Source organism: Phacochoerus africanus, chromosome 8, assembly GCF_016906955.1.
Source record: "Phacochoerus africanus isolate WHEZ1 chromosome 8, ROS_Pafr_v1, whole genome shotgun sequence".
Taxonomy (NCBI): Eukaryota; Metazoa; Chordata; class Mammalia; order Artiodactyla; family Suidae; genus Phacochoerus; species Phacochoerus africanus.
Window position 1 is genome coordinate 53737961 of NC_062551.1, and position 27244 is coordinate 53765204.

Sequence of the window (27244 nt, forward strand, 5' to 3'; positions counted from 1 at the left end):
TAGGCCAGCGGCTGCAGATCTAATTCAACCCCTGGCCTGGGAACTTCTCTATGCTGCAGGTGCAGCCCTAAAAAAAAAATGAGAATAGGTATCAGAATTGTTATTATCAGTGTTAGTGTATTATCGTATTATTGGTAGTATTGTATCCACCTCCTTGATTCAGAAACTAAGGCTCAGAGAGTTGAAATAATTGGTCGGTTCTCCAGGTAGGAAGTGGTAGCACTTGGGATTCTTAACTTCCACCTCCTGCCGCCGCTCCAGAGTTATACCCTTCTCTGTTTCCCATCCCCTGATCCCCACCATGGTGCCCAGCCCACCAGCCCTCAGCCCTCTCCACGCTGCAGGAATGTGGCTCCTCCTCCAGCCTCCCGCCCCTCTGAGTGCCCAGTCCCAAGCCCCATCAAGGAAAGACAACAGCGGTCCCAGAGCAAGAGGCCTGCGAATCGGACCCTCCCACCCCCGATGCTGGCCCCACCCAAGGGCCCCAGCTCTGTTCCCTTCCGTCCAAAGATGTCTCATCTCAGCCGCGGGAGGGAGCCCCAGAAGATGCCTGTCTGGGGGCAGTGGGTGGGGGCCCGGAGAATGAGGAACCCGAATGCCTGGGCCCTCCCTCTGGCTGCAGACCTCAGCTGGGCGCGGTGAGGCTGGGTATAAAAGGGTCAGTATATATATTGAGAGGAGAGAGAAGGAGAAACCCGGAGAGAGAGGAGAAGGAGCTCCATAGACAGTGCGGACGGGACAGAGCGAGGGAGGGAGGGAGGGAGAAAGAGAAAGGGTTCCAGGATTGGAGGGGAGACAGAGAGGGCGAGAGCCAGAGGGGAGAGCGAGCGAGGGAGGGGGAAGGCGGCGAGGGAGGCGGGGGCCCCGCGAGGGTGGAAGGAGGGAGGAGAAGGGCGGGGCGCGGAGGCCCGAGCGAGGGACCAGAGGCCGACTCTGACTTTTTCCGCCGCTCTCGGTAAGTTTCCGATCCGTTATTCCGACGGAGATTCCTTTCTTTCCTTGGGTGTGCAGAAGTTTAGAAAGGAGACCCCCAGCCTGAGAGAGACAGCCCCCCCCACCCCGCCCCGGGCCCCCGCTCAGTCCTCCTGGAAATCCTTGTAATTTAAGAAGTGATCTCTTAGCACTTAGAGTGGAGCCTTGGGAAGGGGTGGGGCCCGCCAAGGTTTGAGGGTTCCCAGCAGAACAGCCCCCCAAAACCTCCTGCAGTTTTTTTTTCCTGTGACTGTCCACTCCCCCTCCCCCCGCCCCCCACAAAGACCCTGAGGCCACGGCTTTTCGTGAGCATAACCAAAGTCTAGGGACCCTCCAATCCCCGCCGCCCTTTCTGGACTCTGAAGGGTCATGGGAGGCTGGCTGCTTCTTCTCCAGCCTCTCTCCCCACTCCCAATACAGATCTTGTCCATTTTCCTCCAAGGTGTCCAGCAGACACTGGTCTGGCGACAGGGTGGGGTGGGGACCTCGTGGGCCTAGCCAGGGGCTGGGGTTTCCCTGGTGCTTGGGGTGGGGGGAGATGAGTCATCGGATGACTCACCGGGTCCCCCGTCCTCCCCCCACCCCTGGAGAGGAGTGGGGTGAGTCAAGGATGCCTGTCTCTGGGGGCAGCCCTGGGCTTGCGATGAATCTGAAAGGGTGGCAAAACGAATTTTCATATCCTGTGTCCAGGGACAGGGCTCGGACGACATGGGGGCCACATTGGCAGTCCTGCTCCTTCCTAGACCCGAGAGTCCATCCCTGACCCCCTCCAGCCTCTGGGGAATTCAAGAGTTCCTGTCCCCAGTCCCCTCCTCCCTTAGACCCAAGAGTCTGCACCATAGTCTCTTCCTCCCTCAGACCAGGAATCGAGGCCTGTAGCTTCCTTTTCCCATTAGACCGTGGAGTCTGAACTCAGCCCCCTTCTCTACCAGGCTTCAGGCATCTCAGCTGCTCCTGTGCCGACCTCTTGAAGTCACCATCTCCTGACGTCCCCACCCCAGACTTCCAACTCAGCCATGTCACTCCTCCTGCTGGTGGTCTCTGCCCTTCACATCCTCATTCTCATTCTGCTTTTCATAGCCACTTTGGACAAGGTAAGCCCACCTGGGAATAGCGGGGGCCCTCCAGCTCTCCCGCAGACTCCAACCGCCACGCCCCTCCCCTAAAGTCACTATGGCCCCGCCCCCTTTCTCTAGCGCTACCCCTTCTGAGCGCTGGCTCCGCCCTACCCTCTCCCCTGACACGCCCCCTCCCCTTTCCTACTAAATCCATGCTTTCCCAGTTCGGCTCCCCGGGCTCCTTGCCCTTTTCCTAACCCATCCCAGTCTCCCTAATGTTGCCCTTGTTCCTCTGTCCATCCCAGTCCTGGTGGACCCTCCCCGGGAAGGAGTCCCTGAATCTCTGGTACGACTGTACGTGGAACAGTGACAACAAAACGTGGGCCTGCAGTAATGTCAGCGAGAATGGTGAGGGGCGAGGGGCATGGCAAACCAGTCTGCCAAAGGGAGGGGTCGCCCCAAGTCTCCTCCCAGAATCAAGGATTGGGAACCCCCAAAGTTTGAGTGAGTGTCTGGGTCCCCATGCTGAGTGACTGAGGCTGCTGATGCATGATGCCCCGCCTATCTGGATGGTTGGGGGAAATATTCTCATGTCCTAAAGAGCATGGGCTAAAAGCCCTGCTCTCTATGATTCACAAGGGATGGAGGCCACGTGGGTTAAGGAATGGGGGGAAAGCTCCCAACAGTCTGAGATTATGTTTCCAAAGTTCTTAAGGAGACATGACAAGTGTTCTGAAGGGATGGCCCGAATCGATTTGTCCAACTTCCAAGTTGTGGTTTAGAACCACATTAAGGTTCTAAAAAGGTGAGGCTGAATCCTTCCAAGTTCGAAAGAAGTAGGGCTAGATGCATCTGAGTTCTGCAGGGGTGGAGCAGCAGCCATCCAAATTTCTAAGTCAAGGAAAATGAAAAGTCAAGTGCATTTCCCCTAAGAGCAGAGTAAGAATTTCTGCTCTCACCACTTCTATACAGTATTGGGCTGAAGGTAGACAATGCAACAAGGCAAGAAAAGGAAATAAAAGGCATAAAGATGGAAAAGGAAAAAAGAAAAATGTCTCTCTTCCCAGTCAACACGTTTATACACAAAGTCCAAAGCATCTGAAAACAGGAGCTCTCTGGTGGCACAGCAGATTAAGGATCCTGTGTTGTCACAGCTGTGGCTTGGGTCACAGCTGTGGCATAGGTTCCATCCCTGGACCCTGGAACTTCGAATGAGGGTGTGCCCCCCCCAAAGAATCTGCAAATGGATTCTAGAACTGATAAGGAAATTCAGGGAAGTTACAAGAATCAGGTTGCTATAAGTGATACTACTAAGTGTCTAACGTTGTATGGTTCTAAGTGGAAGAAGGGTTGGAAGGAGGCAATGATGAACAAGCTGGCGAAACTGGAACTCTGGACCTGCTGTGCCCTCCACCTCTATCTGCTTCTTGCAGGCTGGCTGAAGGCAGTGCAGGTCCTCATGGTACTTTCCCTCATCCTCTGCTGTCTGTCCTTCATCCTGTTCATGTTCCAACTGTACACCATGCGGCGAGGAGGGCTCTTCTATGCCACTGGCCTCTGCCAGCTCTGCACCAGTAAGCACAGTTCCCTGGGAATCGAAGGGAAGGGAGGAGGCCGGTGAGGATGAGGGGTGGTGGGGTGAGAGGGGGGTCATGCTAAGAATGAACATCTGATGAAAGAAAACAGTTCTCAACCATCCAAGGACCACCTTGGCTACCTCTCTGCCCCAGGGACTTAGGGGAGTTGTAGTTTTCAGTGGAGTTTGTGATGTGTGTCTCTGAGTCATGGGGGGAACTAGCATTTAGGGCTTCAAGGAGCTGGGGTGGCGGAAGGTGGTGTGGGCAAGTAATTGAGATCCCAGGGATGGGGGGGGGTCAGCAGGGATAGGTAGCTAATTAATACCCCAGGAGAGAACTCTGAATCATAATAGTAGTCGTCTTATAATTATATACCAACCTACTGCTGTTTCTTGTGGACCTACCATGTATCAGACACTTCAGGAAGGTTTATGTACTCTTCACTTTTTTTTTTTTTTGACTTCAGTTGCAAAGGACTAAGTTTATCACAGTCCTCAGTTTGGTGAACATTATCTTTCTAGGTTCCCTCTTGTTCTATTAATTCACTGTGTGCTTGGCTTGTAGAAAGGCATTCAAAAATATTCCTTGGATGGATAGATGGTACAGGAGGTATTATCGTCCCATTTAACGGATGAGTAAAGGAGGGACCCAGAGATTAACTAAATTGCCCGAGGCCAGTGCGCAGCAGCTTCAAAGCACGAAGCGCGGCGCTGAGAGCGGAGGGTGGACCACAACTCCCAGCAGGCAGCGGTGCCGCGCGCTCGCCCTGCCGCGAGTTCTTTGCCCCGTGGGTTGCTGGGAAATGCAGTCTTTTTTTGCGGGTCCTGCGAGACGCGTGGTTCCGCTTTCTTTGCAGGTGTGGCGGTGTTTACCGGGGCACTGATCTACGCCATTCACGCCGAGGAGATCCTGGCAGATCGCCCGTCAGGGGGCAGCTTCGGTTACTGCTTCGCCCTGGCCTGGGTAGCCTTCCCGCTCGCCCTGGCCAGTGGCATCATCTATATCCACCTGCGGAAGCGGGAGTGAGGGCCACGCGTCCCCTCGCTTCCTCAGCCCGCTCCTGGCCCCTCCGCCTTACCCTGAAGCCGGCGCCCCGCTCCAGAAAATAAATAACATTTAACCGTTCTGCCTTTGCCTCCTTCTTTCCTCGTCCTGAGACCCAGGCTGGGCATACATGGTCCTCCTGTATGTAGACAGCCCGCACCACCACCAGCTCTGCCTTCAGAACGTCCAGTTCCAAGCTCCCCTACTCTTCTAATTTGGGACACAGGAGCCTAGGGACCTGGTGGCCTTTTCCCTTCTACAGACCCCGGGCCCCGGGCCCTCCTGTCTCAAGACTCAAGATTCCTCCCAGGTCTAGACCTTCAGGCACTTCTACGTAAGAACCAGAAGTCTGGGTTTTCAATCTGCTCTTTTTGGCCAAGAGTCTCTCTCAACCAGGAAGAGTGTGTGACTTCCTAGATGGTTGATCTTGGAGTTCCTGTTGTGGTTCAGCGGAAAAAAATCAGACTAGTATCCATGAGAATGGGGGTTCGATCCCTGGCCTTTCTCAGTGAGTTGGGGATCCAGAGTTGCCATGAGCTGTGGTGTAGGTTGCAAACGCAGCCTCAGACCCTGTGTTGCTGTGGCTGTGGCTGTGGCTATGGCATAAGCCCGTAGCTGTAGCTCTAATTCATCCCCTAGCCTGGGAATGAATATGCTGCACCTGCGGCCCTAAAAAGCAAAATAATTAAAATAGAAGAAATAGATCGTTCGTCTTTTTTCTCCCTCTGATCCTTCTTTTAGGAAGACGCTTTTCCATTTCCCTCTTGAAACCCAACCCCTCTCCCACCCTCCCCAAATGCTGACTGTAGATATGACACCCACCCCCCCAGGAGGCAATCAGGACACAAGTGGGAAGGGGAGGGGCTGGATTTTCCAACACCCATTCCTTGGCTGGGGGCTTTTGCGCAGTGAACAATATATCTCCTATGTTCAGAAGACCATCTTTGGGGGAACCAGGGTCTCTCTCAGGAGTCACAGCCTCCCTAAGATCCTCTTCTGTGATCCACAACCAATTTCACCAATCACAGAGTTCCCTGGTGGCTCAGCAGGTTAAAGATCTGGTGGTCACTGCTGTGGCTCTGGTTACTGCTATGGTTCAGGTTCAATCCCTGGTCCCGGAATTTAGGCATGCAAAAAAAAAAAAAAAAAAAAGACTTCGGTCTCACCAACCACAAACCCAGTCTCTCCAAGACTACAGCTTTGCCTGGGACCCCCTGAAATGCATTCCCCAAGACCCAGAGTCTCTCTTTTCCAGAATTCCAATGCCTTCCTTTCTCCAACCCCTGCAGCTATCCCACTCATCCAGGCTTATTAAACATGATTTATTCCTTTGGGACAGGGGACAGGGTAGAAATTGATAGACCAATAAATATTGCACAGGCTAGAGGTGGAGGCAAGATCCAGGCAGAGGTAGTTTCTGTAGAAAGGGTGAGGGCCCTGCCTGGGCAGGGAAGGCACCTGAGTTGTGTCGTTGGGGCCCGAGTAGAAGGGAGCCGTGGGGTGAGGGTGGTTTCTGGCTCCTCCTGGCCCACAGCTTTCCACCTGGCACAAAGCTCTCAACTCCTCTAGCCTGGACAAGCTGATAGGCAGTTGTCTGAATGGCCTGCCTTATAAGTAAAGGCAACTGATGGAAAGATCGGGTCTCCTTTAGACATTCTGATTGGTGACCTCTATGCAGGGACAACTGGCTGCCCTAGGTTGATAGTGCCCAGCAGCTGTCGTTGGTCGTTTGCCAGAGAACTGGGCTAAATTGTTCTCACTGGCCGCGGGCTGGAGCTCCGCCTTGGTGAACAGGATGGGCACTTTGCCCGGTGCGGGCTAAAAAGACAGAGATATATAGCCTCGGGAGGGCTCCGTTTAACAACAACTGGGCCTGGTGGTTTGTACGTTGAGCAGCTGTCATTGGCTGACGCTCCCTCCTCAGCCAGACCACGTTAAGATGTTGATGGTGGGGGTGGGACTAAGAGATGGCAGCGAAGCAGAGCCGCAAAGCTTTGATTGGCTGTTCATCAGAAGAGGGGGCCTAGCAACGGCCGGCTGCCTTGATCCTTGGCATTGTTTAAGAAAACAGCGTAAAGGGAAGTGGTAACGGAAGTGATTGCCCACGAGGAATTGGTGGTTGGGGAACGGCGAAGCCTAGCAGCCGTGATTGACAGCTTGTCATGGAGGAGGCGGAGCTTAGTTCCCAGCCAGGTGGCTGGGCGGGGCCGGGTGGGGAGGTTTCGGTCAGGGGCTGTCTCTGCTGGGTGCGGCTTTGGGGGAAGTGATAGCAGCCACCGGCTCCAGTTTGGGGAAACCTGGAGACGGGTACATCCCGATGCTGGGGGTCAGGGCTTGCAGGTGGGCCAGGGCCCGAGTTCCATTGAAGGTCACGTCACAGCCTGACTGGGCCAGGAGCCAGTTCTCCACCTCCGACTGGAGCCACTGGGAGGTCTCTGCAGGGGGAGAGGCAGGTGTTGTGAGGAGGTCAGACAGACCCGGAAGGACTAGGCAGGCAGCGAGGAGGGTGCAGGTGAAGGACTACGAGGGCTCTGGGTTTGGGGAGCGGGAGAGAGGAATATGAGGGGAGTCGGGGGGACAAAGCCTAGAAGGCTCAGCCTTGGGGCTCCCATCTGGGGACAAGCCAGGGACTCTTGTACAGAGAACAAGGACCATCAAGATCCTGGGACCACCTGGAGCTTACAGAGGAAGGGACAAAGTCGATTGTAGGGAGCGTTCAGGTTCACGTATAGGAAGGAGCACGCGGGCCGTGGAGGCCATGCCACAACAGGAGTCGGATCCAAGACTCCTGCTGAGGTTTGAGGTTGAGGTTAGGCGAGGGCAGTCACCCCGGGAAGGATCAGGCCCACCGAGATCGGTAGCTGCGTCAGGGTATCGGACTGCTGAATCGGGTTCACCGGCGCCAGTTGGGAGCGGGAGGCGGGCATCGCGGGGATGCTGTCACACAGGGGCAGGGCCATGTGGGACTAACGGGAGAGGAGCCTCGACCCTGTAAGGGCGGGGTGGAGCTTCTTCCAGGTGGGGCCACGTCGAAGGCCGGCGGCCTTGGGGTGGGCGGGGCCTTTCGGGGGCGGAGCCGCAGAGGGCCCGGCGGGGACGCCTGGCACCCGCGGTCCTACCTTCCGGCGGGCCGCGAGCCCCGCCCGGCCGCCGGGCCAGGAAGCTGTGCGCCAGCAGCGCCTCCTTGGCGTGCTCGTCCTGCGCGCGCAGGGCCAGGGCGCTAAGCAGCTCTGAGTTGTTGGACGTGCTGCGGAAGTAGAGCATGTGCGCCAGCTCCAGCGCCTGCACGCTGCGCCGCTGTCCGAACATCTGCAAGCGGGACGAGAGCCGGGAGCCTCAGGGCAGTGCCGGACTCCACCCATACATACAGCCCCACCCAGACACCCCTGGGTCACTCGCTCGGGTATGTCCCTTGCCCTCCCCGGGCCGCTTTGGTTCGGGTCCCCAGGACAGGGGTCCGGGTATTTTGTATGTTCAACCCACGCGTTCCCCCACCCCCTGTAACTCCGAGGCTTCTGCTGTGGTTTCCTCATCTGAGCCACGTATTAGTGGATGTCTTCACGGATTTCCAGACGATACACGAGTTTCAGCCTGGGAAATTTCTGTTACAGTGATTGTTTTTTTTAAGTTCTTATTGTTTAGATACATATTTTAAAAAGTATTTCCAGATGATATATCTAGGATATGCTTCAAAATAACCCAATGTTGGGAGAGTCAATTAAAAAAACCTAACCGTCGGTAATTGTTGACTCTGGGAGTTGGCTGCAGGGAGGATCACCTATTGCTGCATTTGTTTGAACTTTTCCGTAATTAAAAAGAAAAAAAAAAAAGCTTTAAACATTGAATTGTAAAGAAAAGTGTAAACAGACAACAAATAATGAGCCGATTTTAGGGAAGAAGCGGGGACGGGGACGGGGCAGGTCTGGGGCCCAGTAGGCTATTGGTGGCCCCCGTCCCCCCCCATCCTTGGCTCCTCCTGGCCTAGACCCCTTTCCCTGTCCTAGTCTCTAAGAGGGGAAATGAGAGCCCACCCGTGCCCTCTGGGGCTCACATTCAAAACCTCTGCCCAGATCCCTCTCATCCACAAAACGAGCTCAAGGCTGCAGGGTCCTGCAGCCAGCAGGCCTGGGTGCCAGCCCCAGTTTTGTCCCCTCGAGCTGTGAGACTGTGGCAAAGACCTAAGTCCTTGGGTAGTGATGTCTGTGGACCGAGGCAGATGACAGGAAGCCCTCAGGCATTAATAAAACACTTGGCACGGAGCCTGGCCGGTTACAAGCACTTAAACATTAGCTGCTATTGAATATTCATCCACAATCTGTGCTGGATGCTGCTTTTTTTCCTCCTCATTTTTGGCCACCCCGAGGCATGTGGCGTTCACAGGCCAGGGATCAGATCCGAGTCACAGCTGCAGCAATGCTGGACCCTTAACCCACTGTGCCGGGCCCGGGATCGAACCTGTGTCCCAGCGCTCCCAAGACGCCGCTGATCCTGTTGCATCACAGCTAGAACGCCACTGCTGCCTGTAGAGGGCTGCCCATCTTATACGAAGACCTAAGGTGAACTGCCTCTGAAATTAACACACCCCTGGCAAATGGCTGAAATGGACTGCACGGCACTGATGACATGCTGTGCGGACTGTAGTCACTTCTTACAAGGCCAGCACAGTCACTTTATGTCCCTTCATTGGAACGAATCGCCATTTCTTCGGTTGGAAACAAGATGCCAGAATGGTGTGCATTTAGGACTGTCTGGTAGGAAAAACACACCAGGTTTTGTGCCTGTTTCTGTCAAGCTTCTGGGGTGGAATTCTCAGTTAAGTGAGCAGGTGGTGCCACAGATGAGGCCAGGGCTCACCACCAGCCACCAGGATGTTCCCTTCAACTTTCGCCATGGCCTGCGGTGTGGGAAAATGTCTAAGGATGCACTAAATTAACTAGGGAACTGGGTTTTAAATGGGGCGTTTTAGAGCCCAAGAGGTTCTGGAGACCTTCCCCCACCACGGGTCACCGAAAGGTGGCATGGATGGCCCGCCCCAGTGGGATCTGCGCATGTCTTCTCAGACCAGCTGCACCCCCCGCCCCACTCCCACCCCCGGCCTCTGCGTTTGCCACACTCCCCCTTCGCTTCCAGTCTTTCCATGGCTTCCCTCTGCCCTGAGCATGAAGCCCAGGGCCCTGCCATGGCATTTAAGGCCCTTGCCACCCGTGGCACCTCACTTCTCCACCCTGAACCCCAGACTCCAGCCCTGTGAGATGCCCACTCCGTGTTCACCCAGCCCCTTTCAGACCAGCTTCAATCTCCCCTTTCTCAAAGCATCTCTTTCCTGATCCCTGGTTCCCAGTAGGGGTGCCCCCCCTTCCCCTCAGCCCTTCACCCTCTCAGCCAGCGCAGCCTGGTTATTTTCTGTAGGATTTATTGCTTGGCTTCCGAAGAGCCCACTAGGATGGTTGGAAACGGCTTGAAAACCAATGACCCAGCAAATGAGTGATCGGGTACAAAGACACCACATGCTAGTCCACACTCTTGGGGCCAACCCTGGGGAGATTCAGTAAACAGCAGCCCCTCGAGACTCTGCGAGCAAAGTACAAGTTGGGTGTCAGCCCCCATGTGCTCCCTGAACTACAAATCCTTGGATGGTGAACAACCTGCACCACCGGATGAGGCAGCACTGTACTTGTAAGTAGCAGAATCAGGAAGGGACTAGATGTTAAAAATATAGTTTCCCGGGGCCCCAGACCCAGAGTTTCCAATTCAATGCCTACGGCTAGAACACAGAAGGCTGCATTTTTTTTTTTTTTTTAGGGCCCGCACCTGTGGCATATGGAAGTTCCCAGGCTAGGGGTGGAATCAGAGCTGCAGCTGCCAGCCTACACCACAGCCACAGCAATGTCAGATCCGAGCTGAGCCTGTGGCCTACATGACAGCTCATGGTAATGCTGATGCTTAACCCACTGAGTGAGGCCAGGGATTGAACCTGCATCCTCTCAGACGCTACATCTCAGTAGGTTCTTAACCTGCATCCTCTCAGACGCTACATCTCAGTAGGTTCTTAACCTACTGAGCCACAATGGGAACTCCGAGAAGGCTGCATATATAAGACAGTTCCCTTGGTGATAGTGACACCTGGCCCCGATGGGGAAGCCCAGACTCAGGGTACAAGCATCCAATTAGTAATAATAACACTGGTCATGGCGAACTCTCATAGAGCACCTTCTGTCCTATGTGCCGGGCTCTGTTTCCAGCACTGTGTGCCTATTAATGCCTTTAATCCCCACAACGACCTTGTGAGTTAGTTCCCATTCTCATCCCACTTTCTAGGTGCGGGAGCTGAGGCACAGAGAGGGTAGGCAGCTTGTTCAAGGTCACACAGCTATAAGACGGTAGACCCAGATTCACCCTCAGGCAGTCTGATTCTAAAACACACGTCCTTGGGAGTTCCCTGGTAGCCCAGTGGTTAGGATTTGGTGCTTTCACGTGCTTTCACCACAGTGGCCGAAGTTCAGTGCCCAGTCTGGGAACTGAGATCCCACATCAAGCTGCTGCACGGTGCAGCCAAAAGAATAAATAAAAACAAATAAAAACACATCCTCTCACCACATCCAGTGCCAATGAAAGCAGGTGCCTGTGAGCAGCTGTGAACACTTGTGTACCATCTGCCACGTGCCAGCCTTGCACCCAGTGCTCTTCATAGACTCACTCCTTTCCTGCTCGTCTTGCTACTTATTATGCCCATTTTCCAGATAAGGAAACTGAGGCACAGAGAGATCAAGAAACTGGGAGTTCCTACTGTGGTGCAATGGGATCAGCAGTGTCTTGGGAGCACTGGGACGCAGGTTCGATCCCCAGCCTGGCACCACGGGTTAAGGATCCAACATGGCTGCAGCTTCAGCTTAGGTTGCAGTTGTGGCTCAGATGTGATACCTGGCCCACGAACTCCATATGGCACAGGGCAGCCAAAAAAGAAAGAAAAGAAAAGAAAGGAGTTCCTGCCGTGGCTCAGCAGTAACGAACCCAACTAGTATCCATGAGGATGCAGGGTCGATCCCTGGCCTCCCTCAGTGAGTTAAGGATCCAGCATTCCTGTGAGCTGTGGTGTAGGCCACAGAGGTGGCTTGGATCCCGGGTGGCTGTGGCTGTGGCCAGCAGCTACAGCTCCAATTCGACCCCTAACCAGGGCACCTCCATATGCCGCAGGTGCGGCCCTAAAAAGACCAAAAAAAGAAAGAAAAAGAAAGAAAGTAAAGAAAGCAGCCCCAGGTTATATCAATAAGGAAAGAGGAAGCACAGCATGAAGCCGGCATAATCCACAAACACAGAAAGAAAATGACAGGCCAGATCCAAAGGTCCGACCTCCGGGCTACTCAGCAGGGAGAGGAGAGCCGGGAGGGAGGCTGGCGGCATGGACCCCTTACCTTGGAGGCGCGCAGGCCCATGAAGGCGGCGAAGAGCAGCAGCAGCAGGGACGTGGCCATCTTGAGGTCGGAGAGCACCACCATGCCCACGTTGACGAAGCACACCACCCCCGAGACGACCAGCGTGATGTTGAGCAGGGCACGCTGCAGGGTGGGCGTGCGCACCTTCAGCTCCGGCAGCAGCTGCTCCAGGCCCTCCAGCGGCGTGTCCTTGAAGCTCTTCAGCACCAGGTGCCCCCGCTTCGTGCGGGCGGCCAGCACCACCCGCTTGAAGTATCTCCTGAGGGCCAGAGACGGAGGGGGCGACAAGGGTCAGGACCGCCCCAGGGAGCTCCCGCCAACCCCGGGATGCCCTCTCTGGCCCTGTGGTCACACCGTCCTTTTAAAAGCTACTTGACAATGGTGGGAGGAAAGTCAGACATAAGCTAAGTGTCCAAGAGGAGGGGAGCAGGGACAGGCTGCAATCCCCTATTACTGGACATAGAGGTTGCTTCTGATTTTACGGACGCAATAAAGGAGGGCAGATGACAATTCTGTCCTTAATTTTCGAATTCAAATTCTGTATGTATTGCAGAGTATCTGCTAGGTGCCAGGGAGTGCTATTCAGCTCTGGAGAGACAACAAAATCGTCAAGTTTCTGCCTTTGTGGAGCTTTTAGGCCAGCATGAGCGATGGATAATTAAACACAGCATGCAAGTATAAATATCTCCCTGGAAGAGATTCATGGCAGTGGAATTACTGGTTTAAGGGATACAAGGAGCTTTTTGTCCTTGGTTTTTGTTTTGTTTTGTTTGTGGATTCGTGACCATATTTGATAAACTGGTTTCCAGAAGGACTGGCTGATTTACAGGTCCATTGGCCAACCGTGAGATGATCTGGCTCTCCTGCCTAACTCTGTGGTTGAATATCTGTTCAAAAAATGATGTTCATCAGAATCCCGGTGGTACCACTTTTCAGAACGTGGCCTTCCTTTTCCGAGCCTCAGTTTTCCTCATTTGGAAAATGGATAGAAATGTCCCTAGCCTTTCTCTTCTCCTGGACTTGCAGTCCTTCTTCTCCTTGGGGAGAAAAGGCAGGATGTGATTCACCCCTCCCCCTCTCTCAACTTCCCACCCAGGTCCCAGACACCAGTACCAGACACTGACCTGTCAGTCCCCTCTCGACTCTAACCTTGCTCCCTCTGGCTGCACCTGGGGAACAAGGGCCGCCTCACCTCTCTGCAGGGGGCGATTTGAAGAAGCCACGCTTGGAGCCCACGCTGGACTTACGGGGCATCTGCCCAACTCGCTGGCCCAGGGCCCAGAACTGCATGTAGATATACTGGTCCAAATTTACTGTCACCTGCCAAGGGGGTAGAAGGCAGCAGGGGCGGCTGAGCATCAGCTGGGGTGTGAGTGTGGGATATTAGCATTAGATGCCCCTCCCTCCAATGATCCTTCTCCCCCTCCCCCCTTCCCAGGTTCATCATCACCCAGTGTCTAGGCAGAACAGCCATGTACAGTTGTTTATGTTGGATACTGCATAAGGGCATGCCATCCAAGATGGTGCCATTCAAATCATAGTCATCTTTTTTTAATGATTTTTTTGTGTGTGGGGGGAGGGCTTTTTAGGCCACACCTGCAGCATATGGAGATTCCCAGGCTAGGGATTGAATAGGAGCTTTAGCCACCAGCATACACCACAGCCACAATGCCAGATCCAAGCTAAGTCTGCAACCTGCACCACAGCTCACAGCAACATCGTATCCTTAACCCACTGAGTGAGGCCAGGAATCAAACCTGCATTCTCATGGACACTAGTTGGGTTCGGGCTTTTTTTTTTTTTTTTTTTTGTCTTTTTAGGGCCACACCCCCAGCATATGGAGGTTCCCAGGCTAGGGGTCGAATCAGAGCTGTAGCTGCCAGCCTACATCACAGCCACAGCAAAGTGAGATCCAAGCCACATCTGCGACCTACACACAGCTCTCAGCAAAGCCAGGGATCGAACCCGCATCCTCACAGATCCTAGTCGAGTTCATTACCACTGAGCAATGACAGGAACTCTGATACGGTGTGACTTGAGAAAACGACTACATCTTAAAATCACTAAAATGTGGAACTTGAGAAGATTTTAGTATTTTTATTATAATATTGTTGATTTTAATGATGAGCAGTTTGTATTATGTATCATAGTCCACACTTGGTATCTGTGGCTTTCGCATCCATTGATTCATCCAACCACAGGATTGGGGAAAAAACTGTTTTAATTCCAGAAACTTCCAAAAGCTAAAACTGGAATTTTCTGTGCAGAAGCAATACACAGCATTAATATTATATTAGGTATTACAAGTAATCTAATGATGAAATAAAGTATTCAGGAGCATGTGTATAGGTTATATACAAATACTATGCCATTTTATATGAGATGCGAGCAGCTCATCATTTTCATATCCACAGGGGTCCTGATAGCAATTCCCCACCACGCCAAAGGACAGCTGTATTCGTTTTCTAGCCGATGGCAATGAAGTCTTTAGTGCTAAGAAAACCTGTGTTTTATGATACTTCTCCGACAGATGGCAGCGAAGTGACCTGAGAAGGAGGCGCCTTTTTCTAATCCACCAAAAGCGCCCTGTGGGCTAGTACCTTGTTTTCAGGACTACAACCCCCAGCAGCCTCTGCTTCCCAAATGCTCCACCCCTGCCCCAAGGTCTCCTGGGAGTTTGGATTCTCCTCTTGGAAACAGGTACCTGGACCAAATCCTGAGGGTGATGGACCACCAGAGCGTAGGCCAGGGTGTCCTCCGAGAGCTGGGAGAAGTTGGCCTGGGCCAGCAGGGGCTCTAGAGCCTGAAGCACCTCCTGCTCATTGGCCAGACGCTGGGGCTCGGTAAGCGAAGGCTGGTCAAGGGTGTCCCTGTCAGGATTGATAGGGTCATACAAGGCCTGAGGAGAGAATCAGAGCAAAGAAAAATGGGCTTGGTCGCAGCATGGATTGTGGGTACCTGTAAGGATGTTCCTGGCCCCATCCTTTAAATGATGGGGTACCCCAGGGCGTGATGCTGGGCTTCCCTTCTTTCTCCTCCAGCTGCTCTGAGCTGCCTCAGCATCCCCGTCCTTTAAGCACCACCTCTGCGTAGATAACTACCCAACTCAAATCTCCAGCTTGGACCCATATCCGCTTCCAGACCTAATATCTATTTCCGGTGCATGAGCTCTGTCCTCTCCTTTTCCAGCAGCAAACTGGTGAAGGCGGCCGTGGGACTGCCTGGAGGGACTACATTTCCCAGCCTCCTTTGAGGCTGGGTGGGGCCAAGAGGATTCATCCACAGAACGTGAGCGGAAGGGAAAGATACCTGCCTTCTTACCTCCGGGTGCCTTCCGCTCGTTCCTGGATCTCTCAGTTTAGAACGCTGTTCTGCCTACAACCCAGTCTTGAGCCCACAGGGATGAAGACAGTCCCCTAAGGCGATGGCAGAGCAACAAGATGGAAGGAACTTGGGTCCCAGCATAATCTCACGTGAAACAAGAGCCTCCCGTCCACCCTGCCCGGTTTACCACGAGGCTGTTACGTGGTGCAGAAAGAATCCCCCACCTCCCTCAAACCACTGCCTCGTGGGCTCTGCTTGTTACAGCAGCAAGGCTTTTATAGTAACTAATACAAACTCCCTACCTGACACTACTTTGGGAATGTCATACTGTTGCCTCAAACCCAACATGTCAAGCCCACTCGATTACATCCTTTTTTTTTTGTCTGTTTTTTCAGGGTTGTACCCACGGCACAAAGAGGTTTCCAGGCTAGGGGTCTAATTGGAACTATAGTGGTCGGCCATAGCCACAGCCACGCCAGATCTGAGCCGTGTCTGCAACCTACAGCACAGCTCTTGGTAATGCTGGATCCTTAACCCACTGAGCGAGGCGAAGGATCGAACCTGCAACCTCATGGTTCCTAGTCAGATTCATTGCCACTGTGCCATGACGGGAACTCCACATCAGACTCTCCTATTCAGTTTTGTCTGTGACATCTCCGACAGCATCTCAAATCTAACATGGCCCAAGGAGAGCGCTTCGTTTCTTCCTCCTCCCCGCCCCAGTGTTCTCCTCTCAGGAAATGGCATCACCAGAGTTCCCACGGTGGCACAACAAGATCAGCGGCATCCTGGGAGCACTGGGATGCAGATTCGACCCCCAGCCCAGCACAGTGGGTTGAGGATCCGGCGTTGCCACATCTGAAGCTTAGGTCATGACTGCGGCTCAGATCTGATCCCTGGCCTGGGAGCTCCAAATGCCATGGGGCAGCCAGGAAAGAAGAAAAAAAAAACAACAAAAAAACCCCAAACAAGCATTGGCACTACTATTCATTCAGATGATCTGATCCAAAACCGTGGAGCCATCCCTGATTCCTTTCTTTCTTTTTTTTCCCCCTGATTTCTTTCTTATCATCACTCTGTTTGCAAATTCATGGCCCAAACCTCTGAACCAATCTGGACTCTTGACTTCCCCTCCATCTCCACTGCTACCTTCTCGTCCCAGCTACCATCACCTCTCATCTAAACAATTACACTGGGGAGTTCCCGTCGTGGCGCAGCGGAAACGAATCCGACTAGGAACCATGAGGTTTCGGGTGTGATCCCTGGCCTCTCCCTGTGGGTTAAGGATCTGGCATTGCTGTGAGCTGTGGTGTAGGTCGCACATGGGTTCAATCCCCTGCCCGGCACCGTGGGTTAAGGATCCAGCAGTGCTGCAGCTGCAGCTTGGATCGCAACGGTGGCTCTGATCTGATCCCTGGCCTGGGAACTCCAGAAGCCACAGGGTGGCCCAAAAAAACAAAAAGACTGGCTACTGCCTTGTCCATCTCATCTTAGGTACCCCAACTGCCCACCCCCAAGGTTGTTGAATGACTGACTGAATGAATGAGCTTCCCATTTTCTCACAGAGAGACTGAGCTTCAGGATGACATATGATGTGTCCCAGACTGTAGAGCCAGCAGCAGAGGGAAACCCCTCCGTAAACCCAGCCTCTAAATCCGCCTCTCTGAGTGTCTCTCAGGAGAGGCAGCCTGAAAAGAAAAACTTGTTTAGGTCAAGTGCCACTTTGAAGTCGGTGGAAGGGAAGGGGGGAGGGCACTCCAAGGGCGAGGGATGGCCTGGGCCAAGGTGTGGAGACGGGAAAGCCCAGGGCCTCAGCAAGAGTGGAGCAAGGACACAGGTGACAGAGCTGAAAGTTCAGCCTAGCAAATCCTCAGCTGAATGAATTCCCAGGACAGGTCATGCTGGCCGAGGACAGGTCTGGAGCCCGAAGCTGAGACCTGTGCCCGCCCGAGTCCTTCCCGACAGACTGAGAGAACAGGTCCCATGGGTAAACTCACGGTGTGACCTTGAGAAACACCATTCCAGGGCTGAGCTGCAGCGTCAGAGAAGTTTGCATTCAGCAAACGTCCACGGTCAGCCGGATTCATTCTCTCTCTCTGCGTTTTTTTTTTTTTTTTTTAGGGCCACACCCGCGGCACATGGAGGTTCCCAGGCCAGGGGTCAAATGAGAGCTGTAGCCGCCGGCCTACACCACAGCCACAGCAACGCCGAATCCTTAACCCACTGAGAGGGCTTCACATCCACACAGGGCTTCAAGCCAGAAACCTGGGTAAGGCAGGTGACCCCTGCTGCTCCCTTTCCTCACACCTCACGCTGATGCCACCTCCAAAACAGACTGCCACTTTGCCCAGTGCTCTCCTCCCCACAGCCCTGCCCTGTCCTCACCACCATCACCTCCTCCTGCCTGGATGAGCCCAACAGCCTTCTCAAGGATCTCTCCTCTCCTTGATGTGGGTTAAGGATCCGGCATGGTCACTGCTGTGGTGCAGGTTTGATTCCCTGGCCCAGGAAGTTCTGCCTGCTGTAGGTGCAACGGAAAAGGGGGGGGGGTCTCCCCAAACCCTCTTGCCTTCCCCCACAATCTGTTCTCTAAACAGCAGCCAGGGAGATCCCATCAAACAATCACAACAAAAGTAATAAATGGGAATGGCGCACATTTAAGCAGCATTTACTATGTGGCAGGCACTCTTTGAAGAATGTTATGGAGTTCCCGTCATGGCGCAGTGGTTAACGAATCCGACTAGGAACCATGAGGTTGCGGGTTCGATCCCTGGCCTTGCTCAGTGGGTTGATGATCCGGCGTTACTGTGAGCTGTGGTGTAGGTTGCAGACGTGGCTGGGATCCTGCGTTGCTGTGGCTGTGGTGTAGGCTGGCAGCTACAGCTCCAATTAGACCCCTAGCCTGGGAAGCTCCATTTGCCACGGGAGCGGCCCAAGAAATAGCAAAAAGACAAAAAAAAAAAATGTTATACACACACTCACAATGTGAGAAAGGTACTAGTGTCATCCTCATTCATAGATGTGGAAACTGAGGCACAGAGAGGTTAAGTAACTGGCTGAGGTCACACAGCCAGGAGATTGAATATCAGAAGTCATGCACCCAACCAAGTCAGTCTCCTTTCCAAGGCTTCCGCTGCCTTCACAGGAAGGAGGACCAGGCTCCATACTAAGGCCTTCCAGGCTTTCCAGGGCCTGACACCAAAATCCTCTTTAGTCATTCTTTTGGCTTTAGTTCCTCCAGGCACAGGGACTTTGCACATGCTGTTGGAACATTCCTCCTGCCCCCTTCCTGCCCCCTTCCCTTTCCATTACTGCATTCCTACTCCTCCATTGTATTCCATCTCCCTTATCACTCCCAAAAAGCCTTCTTCCACCCTCTAGGCTGAGCAGGTCTGCTCTGTACAGTTGGGCAGGGTGCACACTGTGCAAAGGTACCTGACCTAAGAGGTACCATGGTAGAGGCTGTAGACCTAGACATTTATCATCTTTTCATAAGGAAATAAAGAGTATAGAACAGCGCCATCCAATACAACCTCCTGCAACAAAGAAAACATCTCGGTCTACACCATCCAAGAGGTTGCCACTGGCCACAGGTGGCTACTGACCCTTGAAATGTGGTGGATGCAATTGAGGAGTGGACTTCTAAATTGTTATCTAATTTCAATTATTTCAGATTTCCACAGCTACCTGTAGATAATGACTATGATATTAGATAGCCCCAGGCTAGGGAAAAGGGTGCCTTTTTCTTTCTTTTTTCTTTTTACTGTTGCATCTGCGGCATACGGAAGTTCCCGGGCCAGGGGTTGAACTGAGCTTCCTCTGAAGACCACGCCACAGCCATGGCCGCATCTGTAACTTACACTGCAGCTTAAGGCAACACTGGTTCCTTAACCCACTGAGCGAGGCCACCGATGGAACTCACATCCTCACAGAGACAATGTCGGGTCCCTAACCTGCCGAGCCACAGTAGAACTCCTGGGGGTGTCTTTTTCTAATGTGCACACAGAGAGTCTGGTACAGACTCCAAGGTCAGTTCGGATATCTGCACACGCAGACCTTCGCCTGCACAGTCTGAATGCATCCATTCACTGAGGGACGCGTCTGACTCAAGAGCGTCCCCATCACCCTCCTCTCAAGCCCGCCATGTCGCCCAGTGGGGTCCTGAAACTCCTCCCCATATCTGCTCCTCCCGCCGTCTTCACATCTCAGAATGAGTTCAAGGGCATCCTTCCAGGTGCTCAGACCCAAAGCCTCGGGTCATCCCAGACTCCAGTCTTTCTCACGCATCCAACCCCTGAGCAAATCCCGAGGGCACCACATGCAAAATAGATGTGGGATCCGAACACGTCTCACCCCCTGGACTGTTGGGGTGGCCTCAGCCCCGGTCTTCCAGCTCGCATCCTCACCCCCAGTCTATTCCCGATGCGGCCACCAGAGGGAGCCAATTGTGATCTAAGTCAGCTGACGCCTATTCTCTGCTCAGAACCCTCCCTTGGCTCCCAGCTCACTCAGTCAAAGCAAAGGCTTCACTGTGTCGCTCAAGGCCCTGCAGGATCCGGCCCCAGTCCCCTGTTTGCCCTTGTCTTCAGCCCTCTTTCCCTCACACATTTCGTTCTACCCCCACCAGCCTCCTTGCTGTTCCTTCTTCACACCCTGCACCCACCTGCCACAGGGCCTTTGCACTTGTGCCCACAGATCTCCACATGGCTTATTCTCGCCTCCCTCAGGTCTCTGTTCAAATGCCACCTCCTCAGTGAGGCCTTCCCTGACCATCCTACCTAAAACTGCAAAAACACCTCTGCCTTCTTTTTCTCCTTAATTTAGGGTTACCAGATTTAGCCAAAAAGAAATAAAATATAGGACACCCAGTTAAACTTTCAGGTCAACAATAAATAATTTTTCTTTTTTTAATATAATGATTTTTATTTCTTTCCATTACAGCTGGTGTACGGTGTTCTGTCATTTTCTACTGTACAGCATGGTGACCCAATTACACAGACACGTATAGATTCTTTTTTCTCACATTATCATGCTCCATCATAAGTGACTAGATATAGTTCCCAGTGCTACACAGCAGGATTAATTTTTCAGTTTAAGCATGTCCTATGCAATATTTGAGGATTATGTTGCATGGGACATAATTTTACTTAAAAGAAAAAAAGACCTATTCAGGGAGTTCCCTGGTGGTCTAGTGGTTAGGACTCAGCACTTTCACTGCTATGGCCCAGGTTCGATCCCTGGTCTGGGAATTGAGACCCCCAGTAAACTTCTGCATGCTGTGGCAAACGAACAAATAAAAATACCTATTCTTAGCTTATCTGAAATTCAATTTTTTTTCTGCTATTTTTAGGGCCACACCCTGTGGTATATGCAAGTTCCCAGGCTAGGGGTCAAATCGGAGCTACAGCTGCCAGCCTACACCACAGCCACAGACTCAGGATCCAAGCCACGCCTGTGACCTACACCACAGCTCAGGACAACGCCAGATCCTTAACCCACTAAGTGAGGCCAGGGATTGAACCCACATCCTCATGGACATTAGTTGGATTCATTACCACTGAGCCCCAACAGGAACTTCCTGAAATTCAAATTTAACTGAGTATATAAGGTTGAATAGCACCCCTTAAAAATGCACAGCTCCTTGGAACCTCAGAATACAACCTCATTTGGAAACAGGGTCCTTGCGGGTATAATTAAGGGCAGGATCAAGGTGCGATCATACTGGAATCACGTGGGCCCTGAGTCCAATGCAAGTGTCCCTATAAGCGATGGAAAAGGACACACAGAGAAGGGGACGTGAAGATGGAGACAGAGATTGGAATGATGGGGCCAGAAGCCAAGGATTGCGGGCACCCACCGTAAGCTGGGAGAGAAGCCTAGGATGGGTCCCCTCCCCTGAGCCTCTGGAAGAAGAAGCCAACCTGCCATCACCTTGACCTTGGACTTGCAGCCTCCTGACGTCTGAGAGTTTACGTCTCTGTTATTTTAAGCCACCTGATTGATGTCATTTGTTACGTTAGCAGTAGGAAATGAAGCTGGGCATCCTATATTTTATCTGGCACCTCTATTCATGGCACTTAGCTCCTCTTCACATATTTCACTTCTTTACCTTTTTTTTTTTTTTTGGTCTTTTTAGGGCTGTACCCGCTGCATATGGAGGTTCCCAGGCTAGGGGTTGAATCAGAGCTACAGCTGCCGGCCTACACCACAGCCACAGCAATGCCAGATCCGAGTCATATCTGCAAACTGCACCACAGCTTGTGGCAACGCCAGATCCTTAACCCACTGAGTGAGGCCAGGGATCAAACCCACATCCTCACGGACACTGTGTCAGGTTCTTAACCCACTGAGCCACAACGGGAACTCCTCCCTTCTTTACCTTGATGGGGGGGTCTGTCTCCCTCACTAGAACGTGACACCATGAGGCAGATACACACATCTCAGATTCACTTCTGTGTCTCAGGACCTGGAACCATTCGGGGAAGACAGTAGGTGCTCAATTTATATCCGGAGAGCTGAGCTGTGGTGTAGGTTGCAGATACAGCTCAGATCTGGCATTGCTGTGGCTGTGGCATAGGCCAGTAGCTGCAGCTCCGATTGGACCCCTAGCCTGGGAACTTCTGTATGCCTCGAAGGGGCCCTAAAAAGTCCAAAAACAAACAAACAAACAAAAAAACAACCCTAAGTCTAAAGCTGAACTCTTGCACTTCCTGGCAGACCCACTTCCACTGCTATTACTCTGGTCGGAGCTGCCATTATCTCTCACCTGGACAAACATAATAGACTCCTCAATAGAGCTCCCTGCCTCTGACAGTCTGCTTCCCACATGGCAGCCAGAAGGACCCGATTTACACCCAAATCAGTGCATGACCCTCCTCTGCTCCGAGTCCTCCTGAGGCTCCCAGCTCCCAGAGCAGAAAAGCAAGTCCTCAGCGTGGCTCACAATGTGCCCTCTCTGCTCTCATCTCCTGCCCTGTCTCCCTCCCACCAGTGGTCCCATTGCCGTTTCCCCAACACTCCAGCCCCCGTCTTACCTCAGGGCCTTTGCACTTGCTTTTCTCGCCCCCTGGAACAACCTTCCCCAGATACACATCGGGCCCGCTGCCTCCCTTCATTCAGGTCTTAGCTCACCTGTCACCTCCTCAGAGAAGCCTTTCCTGACCACCCCGTCTCAAACAGGCCCCCGTCTCGGCCCTCTCTATCCCTCTTTAATCTCTGCTTGTCCTCCAGAGAATGTATCACTCCTGGGTATCATATTTTATTTTATTTTTAATTTTTTTAACGACCACACCTGTGGCATATGGAGGTTCCCAGGCTAGGGGTCTAATCGGAGCTTCAGCTGCCGACCTACACCACAGCCTCAGCAACACCACATCTGAGCCGTGTCTGCGACCTACACCACAGCTCACAGCAACGTCAGATCCTTAACCCACAGAGCTAGGCCAGGGATCAAACCCGCATCCTCATGGATCCTAGTTGGGTTCGTTACCGCTCTGCCACAATGGGAACTCCCCTGGGTATCATATTTTATATTTATTGATTTATTACTTCCCCACCCTGAATGTCAACTTCACTAGAGCATGGCTTCATCTGTTCTGTTCACTGCTGCATCCCCAGCGCTTAGAATGGGATCAGGCTCCAAGTAAGAGCTCAGAGAACTTATCAATTTATTTATTTATTTTGGCCTTGCCTGCCCAGATGGAAGTTCCCGGGTCAGGGATCAAACCCACACCACAGCAGCAATCCAAACCACAGTAGCAACAATGCCAGGTCCTTAACCCCCTGAGTCACCAGGGAACTCCAGAGAATTTTTGCTTCATGGATGGACAGGCAAATAAGGACGACGGTGCCGGAGGGGCCCCCTCCTCACCTGCAGCTGGGCCAGGACGTGGTGGTAGTGGAACAAGGTGCAAAAGTCCACGTGAGCCGCAAACTCCTCCAAAGCCGCCTTCTCCGTGGGACTGGAATGGAACTCCTGTTACCTCAAGAAGCAAAACTTCTCTTTAGGCCTCCTTCGTCATGGGGAGAAATTCTTTCCCAGGCATCCCAGACAGGCAATCGGAGCTCTGGGCTCATTAAAATTTTGTGGGAGGTTGGGGGGCGGGGGAGGGTTGATCCATGTCCCAGACCAAGAAACTGAGGCAGCCACACAGTGAAAAACAGATGGCTTCAAGAGCTAGAGGTTCAAGTTCCCACTCTGATATTACTGGCCAGCATTCACACAATGTTTATATGTGTGCCAGGCACCGTCTGCCAGCATGATGTCATCCTCCAGAGGGTATTCAGGAGCCTGATGGAATTACAATCCTCATGCTGTCCGTATAAACAGAACACGAAACTCCAATCTGACCCCAGAGCGCACATTTTTTTTTTTTTCCTATTTCTTGGGCCACTCCTGCAGCATATGGAGGTTCCCAGGCTAGGGGTCCAATCGGAGCTGTAGCTGCCAGCCTACGCCAGAGCCATAGCAACGCGGGATCCGAGCCACGTCTGCAACCTACACCACAGCTCACGGCAACGCTGGATCGTTAACCCACTGAGCAAGGGCAGGGATTGAACACGCAACCTCATGGTTCCTAGTCAGATTCGTTAACCACTGCGCCACGACGGGAACTCCCAGAGCGCACATTTTAAAACAGCTTTTTATTTTTTTTAGCCTCACCTGCAGCATGCAGAAGTCCTCTAGGCCAGGGATCAAACCCGAGTCACAGTAGTGATAGCACGGGATCCTTAACCCACTGTGCCACCAGGGAACTCTTTTATCCACTTTTTATGCTTCCTACCTCAGTGTGCTGGGTGCATGTCATCACCTCTCTGAGCCTGTTTCCTTATTGGCAACAGAGGATACACTCTCTTTCTCAAAAGAGCAATGGTAAGAATTTGATATGATTACATTTGTCCGTGTATATACGTGTGTGTGTGTATACATATATGTAGATAAAGTCCAGCACAGGACTTAGTCCACACAGAGGTGTTAAATCAAGAATTATTATAATCAATCAATCAATCAATCATTTAAAAAATACAATTAAAAAAAAAAGGAGTTTCCATTGTGGCTCATCAGGTTAAGAACCTAACTAATATCCATGAGGATGTGGGTTCCATCCCTGGCCTTGATCAGTGGGTTAAGCATCTGGTGTTGCCCTGAGCTGTGGTGTAGGTTGCAGATGCAGCTCAGATCCCGCATTGCTGTGGTTGTGGCATAGGCCTGTGGCTACAGCTCTGATTCTACCCCTAGCCTGGGAACCTCCGTATGCCATGGAGGTGCCCCTAAAAAAAAAAAAAAAAAAAAAGAATCCAATTGCAGTAGCTCAGTTCACTGCGGAGGTGGGGGTTCAATCCCCACCTGGCGAAGCTGGTTAAAGGATCCAGAGTTGCTTCTCAGATTGGGAACCTCATACTGCAGGTGCAGCCATATAATTTAAAAATATATATATATATTAAATGAATGAATGCCAATCCAGAGTAATCACAAGTATAATGGTGATGGTGGGGTAAGCGCTTAAGCTCTTAGGGTCAAGCAAGTGCCTACTTGTCTCACCCTAGTCCCCACTCTGCTTAGGAGTCAGACCACTTCAGTTCAAATCTTGGCCACTAGTCATGATCTTCGGTGAGCCACTTCCCTTCTCCTGCTTCAGTTACTTCATTTTAAAATGGGAAGATGGTGATACCTCTCTTATTGGGTTGCTCAGTATTTCCATAATACATGGAAAATGCTTAGCACAGGGCCATACAGTAAGAGCTCAAACAGTGGGTATAATAACTATTATTAGGTGGTAATAATGATGAGGATGATTATTAGACCTGTTTTGAAGAGGGAAAAACCATGCCCTGGGGACTGCTTGTTCAAGCCCCCAGAACAAGCTAGAGTCTGGAATTGCTGCTGCACCTGCATCTCAGAGGTCTGTCTCTTGCATTCCAAAGCACTCCACGCCCACCTGGGAGTATGACGAGGAAGGGAAATACAACTCCCAGGGGGCGCCAGGGCAGTCCTCTATAGCATGAACGGCTGTATCGCCGCGAGGCCTGCCGGGAGTGGTAGTCCCCAGGCTCTTGGACCCGGGTGAGCTGTACCTGTATCAAGAGGCGGAGCAGCTGATCTTTGGAGAACGGGATGAAACGTTCGCGGTACTGCTGGGCCCAGTCGCGGGGCTCTGTGGGGTTCCACATCTTGCGGTACTCCCCCATCTTGACCGCCAGCGATGACAGGGCCCGGGGGTGCCCGAGGAGCGCGGGCAACAGGGACCATACTCGGACCCTGGATCCCCAGACCCCCCGGGTCACATGCAGCATAGCCAGACCCTTTCCCCGCAGCCTAAAGGAGGGAAATGGGCAGAGATCAAAGGTCATCGGGGGAAAAGCGTCCTCTCCACCTCCGTGTCCCAACCTCCAGGGGCCGTTTCTACCCCGGGCAGGGCGCAGTGCCAGTCCTCTCCCACACTGTTCAGTTGGCTTGAGTCCCAGGCTGGGGTCAGAGGTCTTAAGTCCTAGGGTGTTTTGCAGGCCCAGTAGCCCTGTTGTGGTACAACTGGTCTCTGCGGGGTCTAGGCGGCAGGTGGATCTTAAAGGCATAGGATATGCTCGGAAGGCTATATAGGGGTGCAGAGCCGCCCACCCCGATCATACAATCTTCCCCCCTTTCCCTCACCTTAGCCAACGCTCGACTGTCATTGAGCCTCTTGCGCATGTGCAGAAAGGCGTTCTGGGCCTCCGAGGTTCGGCTTCAGTCCACAGTAAGACGCATGCGCAAACCCTGGATCTTTGAGCCGGGTGGGGGAACCATTTTTCTTCTAAGGACGCGACTCGGTTGCGCATGCGCGACCTGTCACCTCCCTCTCTCGCCCTCCTTGGACTCGGCGCATGCGCCGAAGAAGTATCTCTTTGTCCGCAGACTTCAAAGGGGCGGGGCGGGCGCAAGCTCCGGGGACTGCCGGGGATGGGCCGAGCTCCCGCGCGCAGCCTGCCAACGGCGGGCCGCCCAACGTCCTCTGAGGCCACGCCCCTGCCCCTGTCTGCTTCAGAGAAGGCGGGAAAAGAGAGGGGCGGGGCTTCGGCGCAGCCAATCAGCAGTGAAGGAGCGAAAAGGCGGGAAAAAGAGGAGCCCAAAGAAGTCTGAGGTGGCGCCAGGGACCAGGAGGGCAGGGTGAGCGGACGGAAGAGCAGGCCTCCAGGTGACGCAGACCGGGCCTCCAGAGTAGAGGTGACTCTGTCAGGCAGCATCACCTCCAAACCTCACCACCCTTGAGCCCCATCGTCCAGAGCCCTTAAAGGGAAGACCCCCATTCTCTGAAGGTAGCTTAGTGCCGGGGGCTCGGCCTCCTCATTCTGCGAGGAAGCTATTTGGAGCTCACGTTCCCCGCACATCTGCAGTCTGGACCCCCGATTTGAGGAAATGCACTTTTATGAAGATGGAGCTGAATTCTAAGGGGTGGCCCTGATTCTAAGGATATCATCCCAAATTACCAGGACAGCCTGAAATCTACCCTGAGATGCCTGGGATCTCCACTCGGGGGGCTATCTCAAAGCCTGAAAGGGATCCCCCTGATTCAGACCTCCCAGGGGTTCTGATCTCCCAACACCCCTAATAAATCCCATTAACACAGGCCTTAAAATGGGCCCTCTGGCTCCTGTGTCAAGGACATGACCCCAACATCCCACCCTCTCCCCGCCCCTTCTCCCTGGCCCATGCACCACCCTGCACCTCTGGGGCCCTGACAGCCCCCTCACCCCATAGCCTCCCCAGCCTGCACTCCTGACTCCTGGGACCACACCCCCAGCAGCCCTCTCACCCTGGACCCCTGCCTCTGGAATTCTCAGAAGCTCCCTCCCCCTGCAC

At 53.0% G+C, this 27244-nt stretch overlaps 2 protein-coding genes and 1 non-coding gene across 5 annotated transcripts; 2 read left to right on the forward strand and 1 right to left on the reverse strand.

Annotated features, from left to right (window-relative positions):
* The first annotated feature begins 482 nt into the window (after window positions 1-482).
* Window positions 483-4732, forward strand: EMP3 (epithelial membrane protein 3). Of its 3 annotated transcripts, none has more exons than XM_047792125.1 (5): window positions 483-658; window positions 1905-2066; window positions 2336-2438; window positions 3464-3604; window positions 4464-4732. In XM_047792125.1, the coding sequence occupies exons 2-5, from the start codon at window positions 1989-1991 to the stop codon at window positions 4631-4633; spliced, it is 492 nt and encodes a 163-aa protein (XP_047648081.1). In that variant the 5' UTR covers window positions 483-658; window positions 1905-1988; the 3' UTR covers window positions 4634-4732. The 3 variants fall into 3 exon arrangements, with proteins under 3 accessions (XP_047648081.1, XP_047648082.1, XP_047648080.1); XM_047792126.1 differs by having other exon boundaries at window positions 483-638; XM_047792124.1 differs by lacking the exon at window positions 483-658 and adding an exon at window positions 686-955.
* A 1225-nt stretch (window positions 4733-5957) lies between these two features.
* Window positions 5958-27021, reverse strand: TMEM143 (transmembrane protein 143). The gene is made up of 8 exons (XM_047789886.1): window positions 26057-27021; window positions 25483-25723; window positions 23279-23383; window positions 14789-14983; window positions 13277-13404; window positions 12064-12343; window positions 7771-7960; window positions 5958-7086 (listed from the first exon to the last, which is right to left on the reverse strand). Exons 1-8 carry the CDS (start codon window positions 26626-26628, stop codon window positions 6878-6880), a joined length of 1920 nt encoding a protein of 639 aa, XP_047645842.1. The 5' UTR covers window positions 26629-27021; the 3' UTR covers window positions 5958-6877.
* Window positions 20586-20657, forward strand: TRNAE-UUC (transfer RNA glutamic acid (anticodon UUC)). The gene has a single exon. It is a non-coding gene; the product is annotated as a tRNA-Glu (tRNA).
* Window positions 27022-27244: the final 223 nt, after the last annotated feature.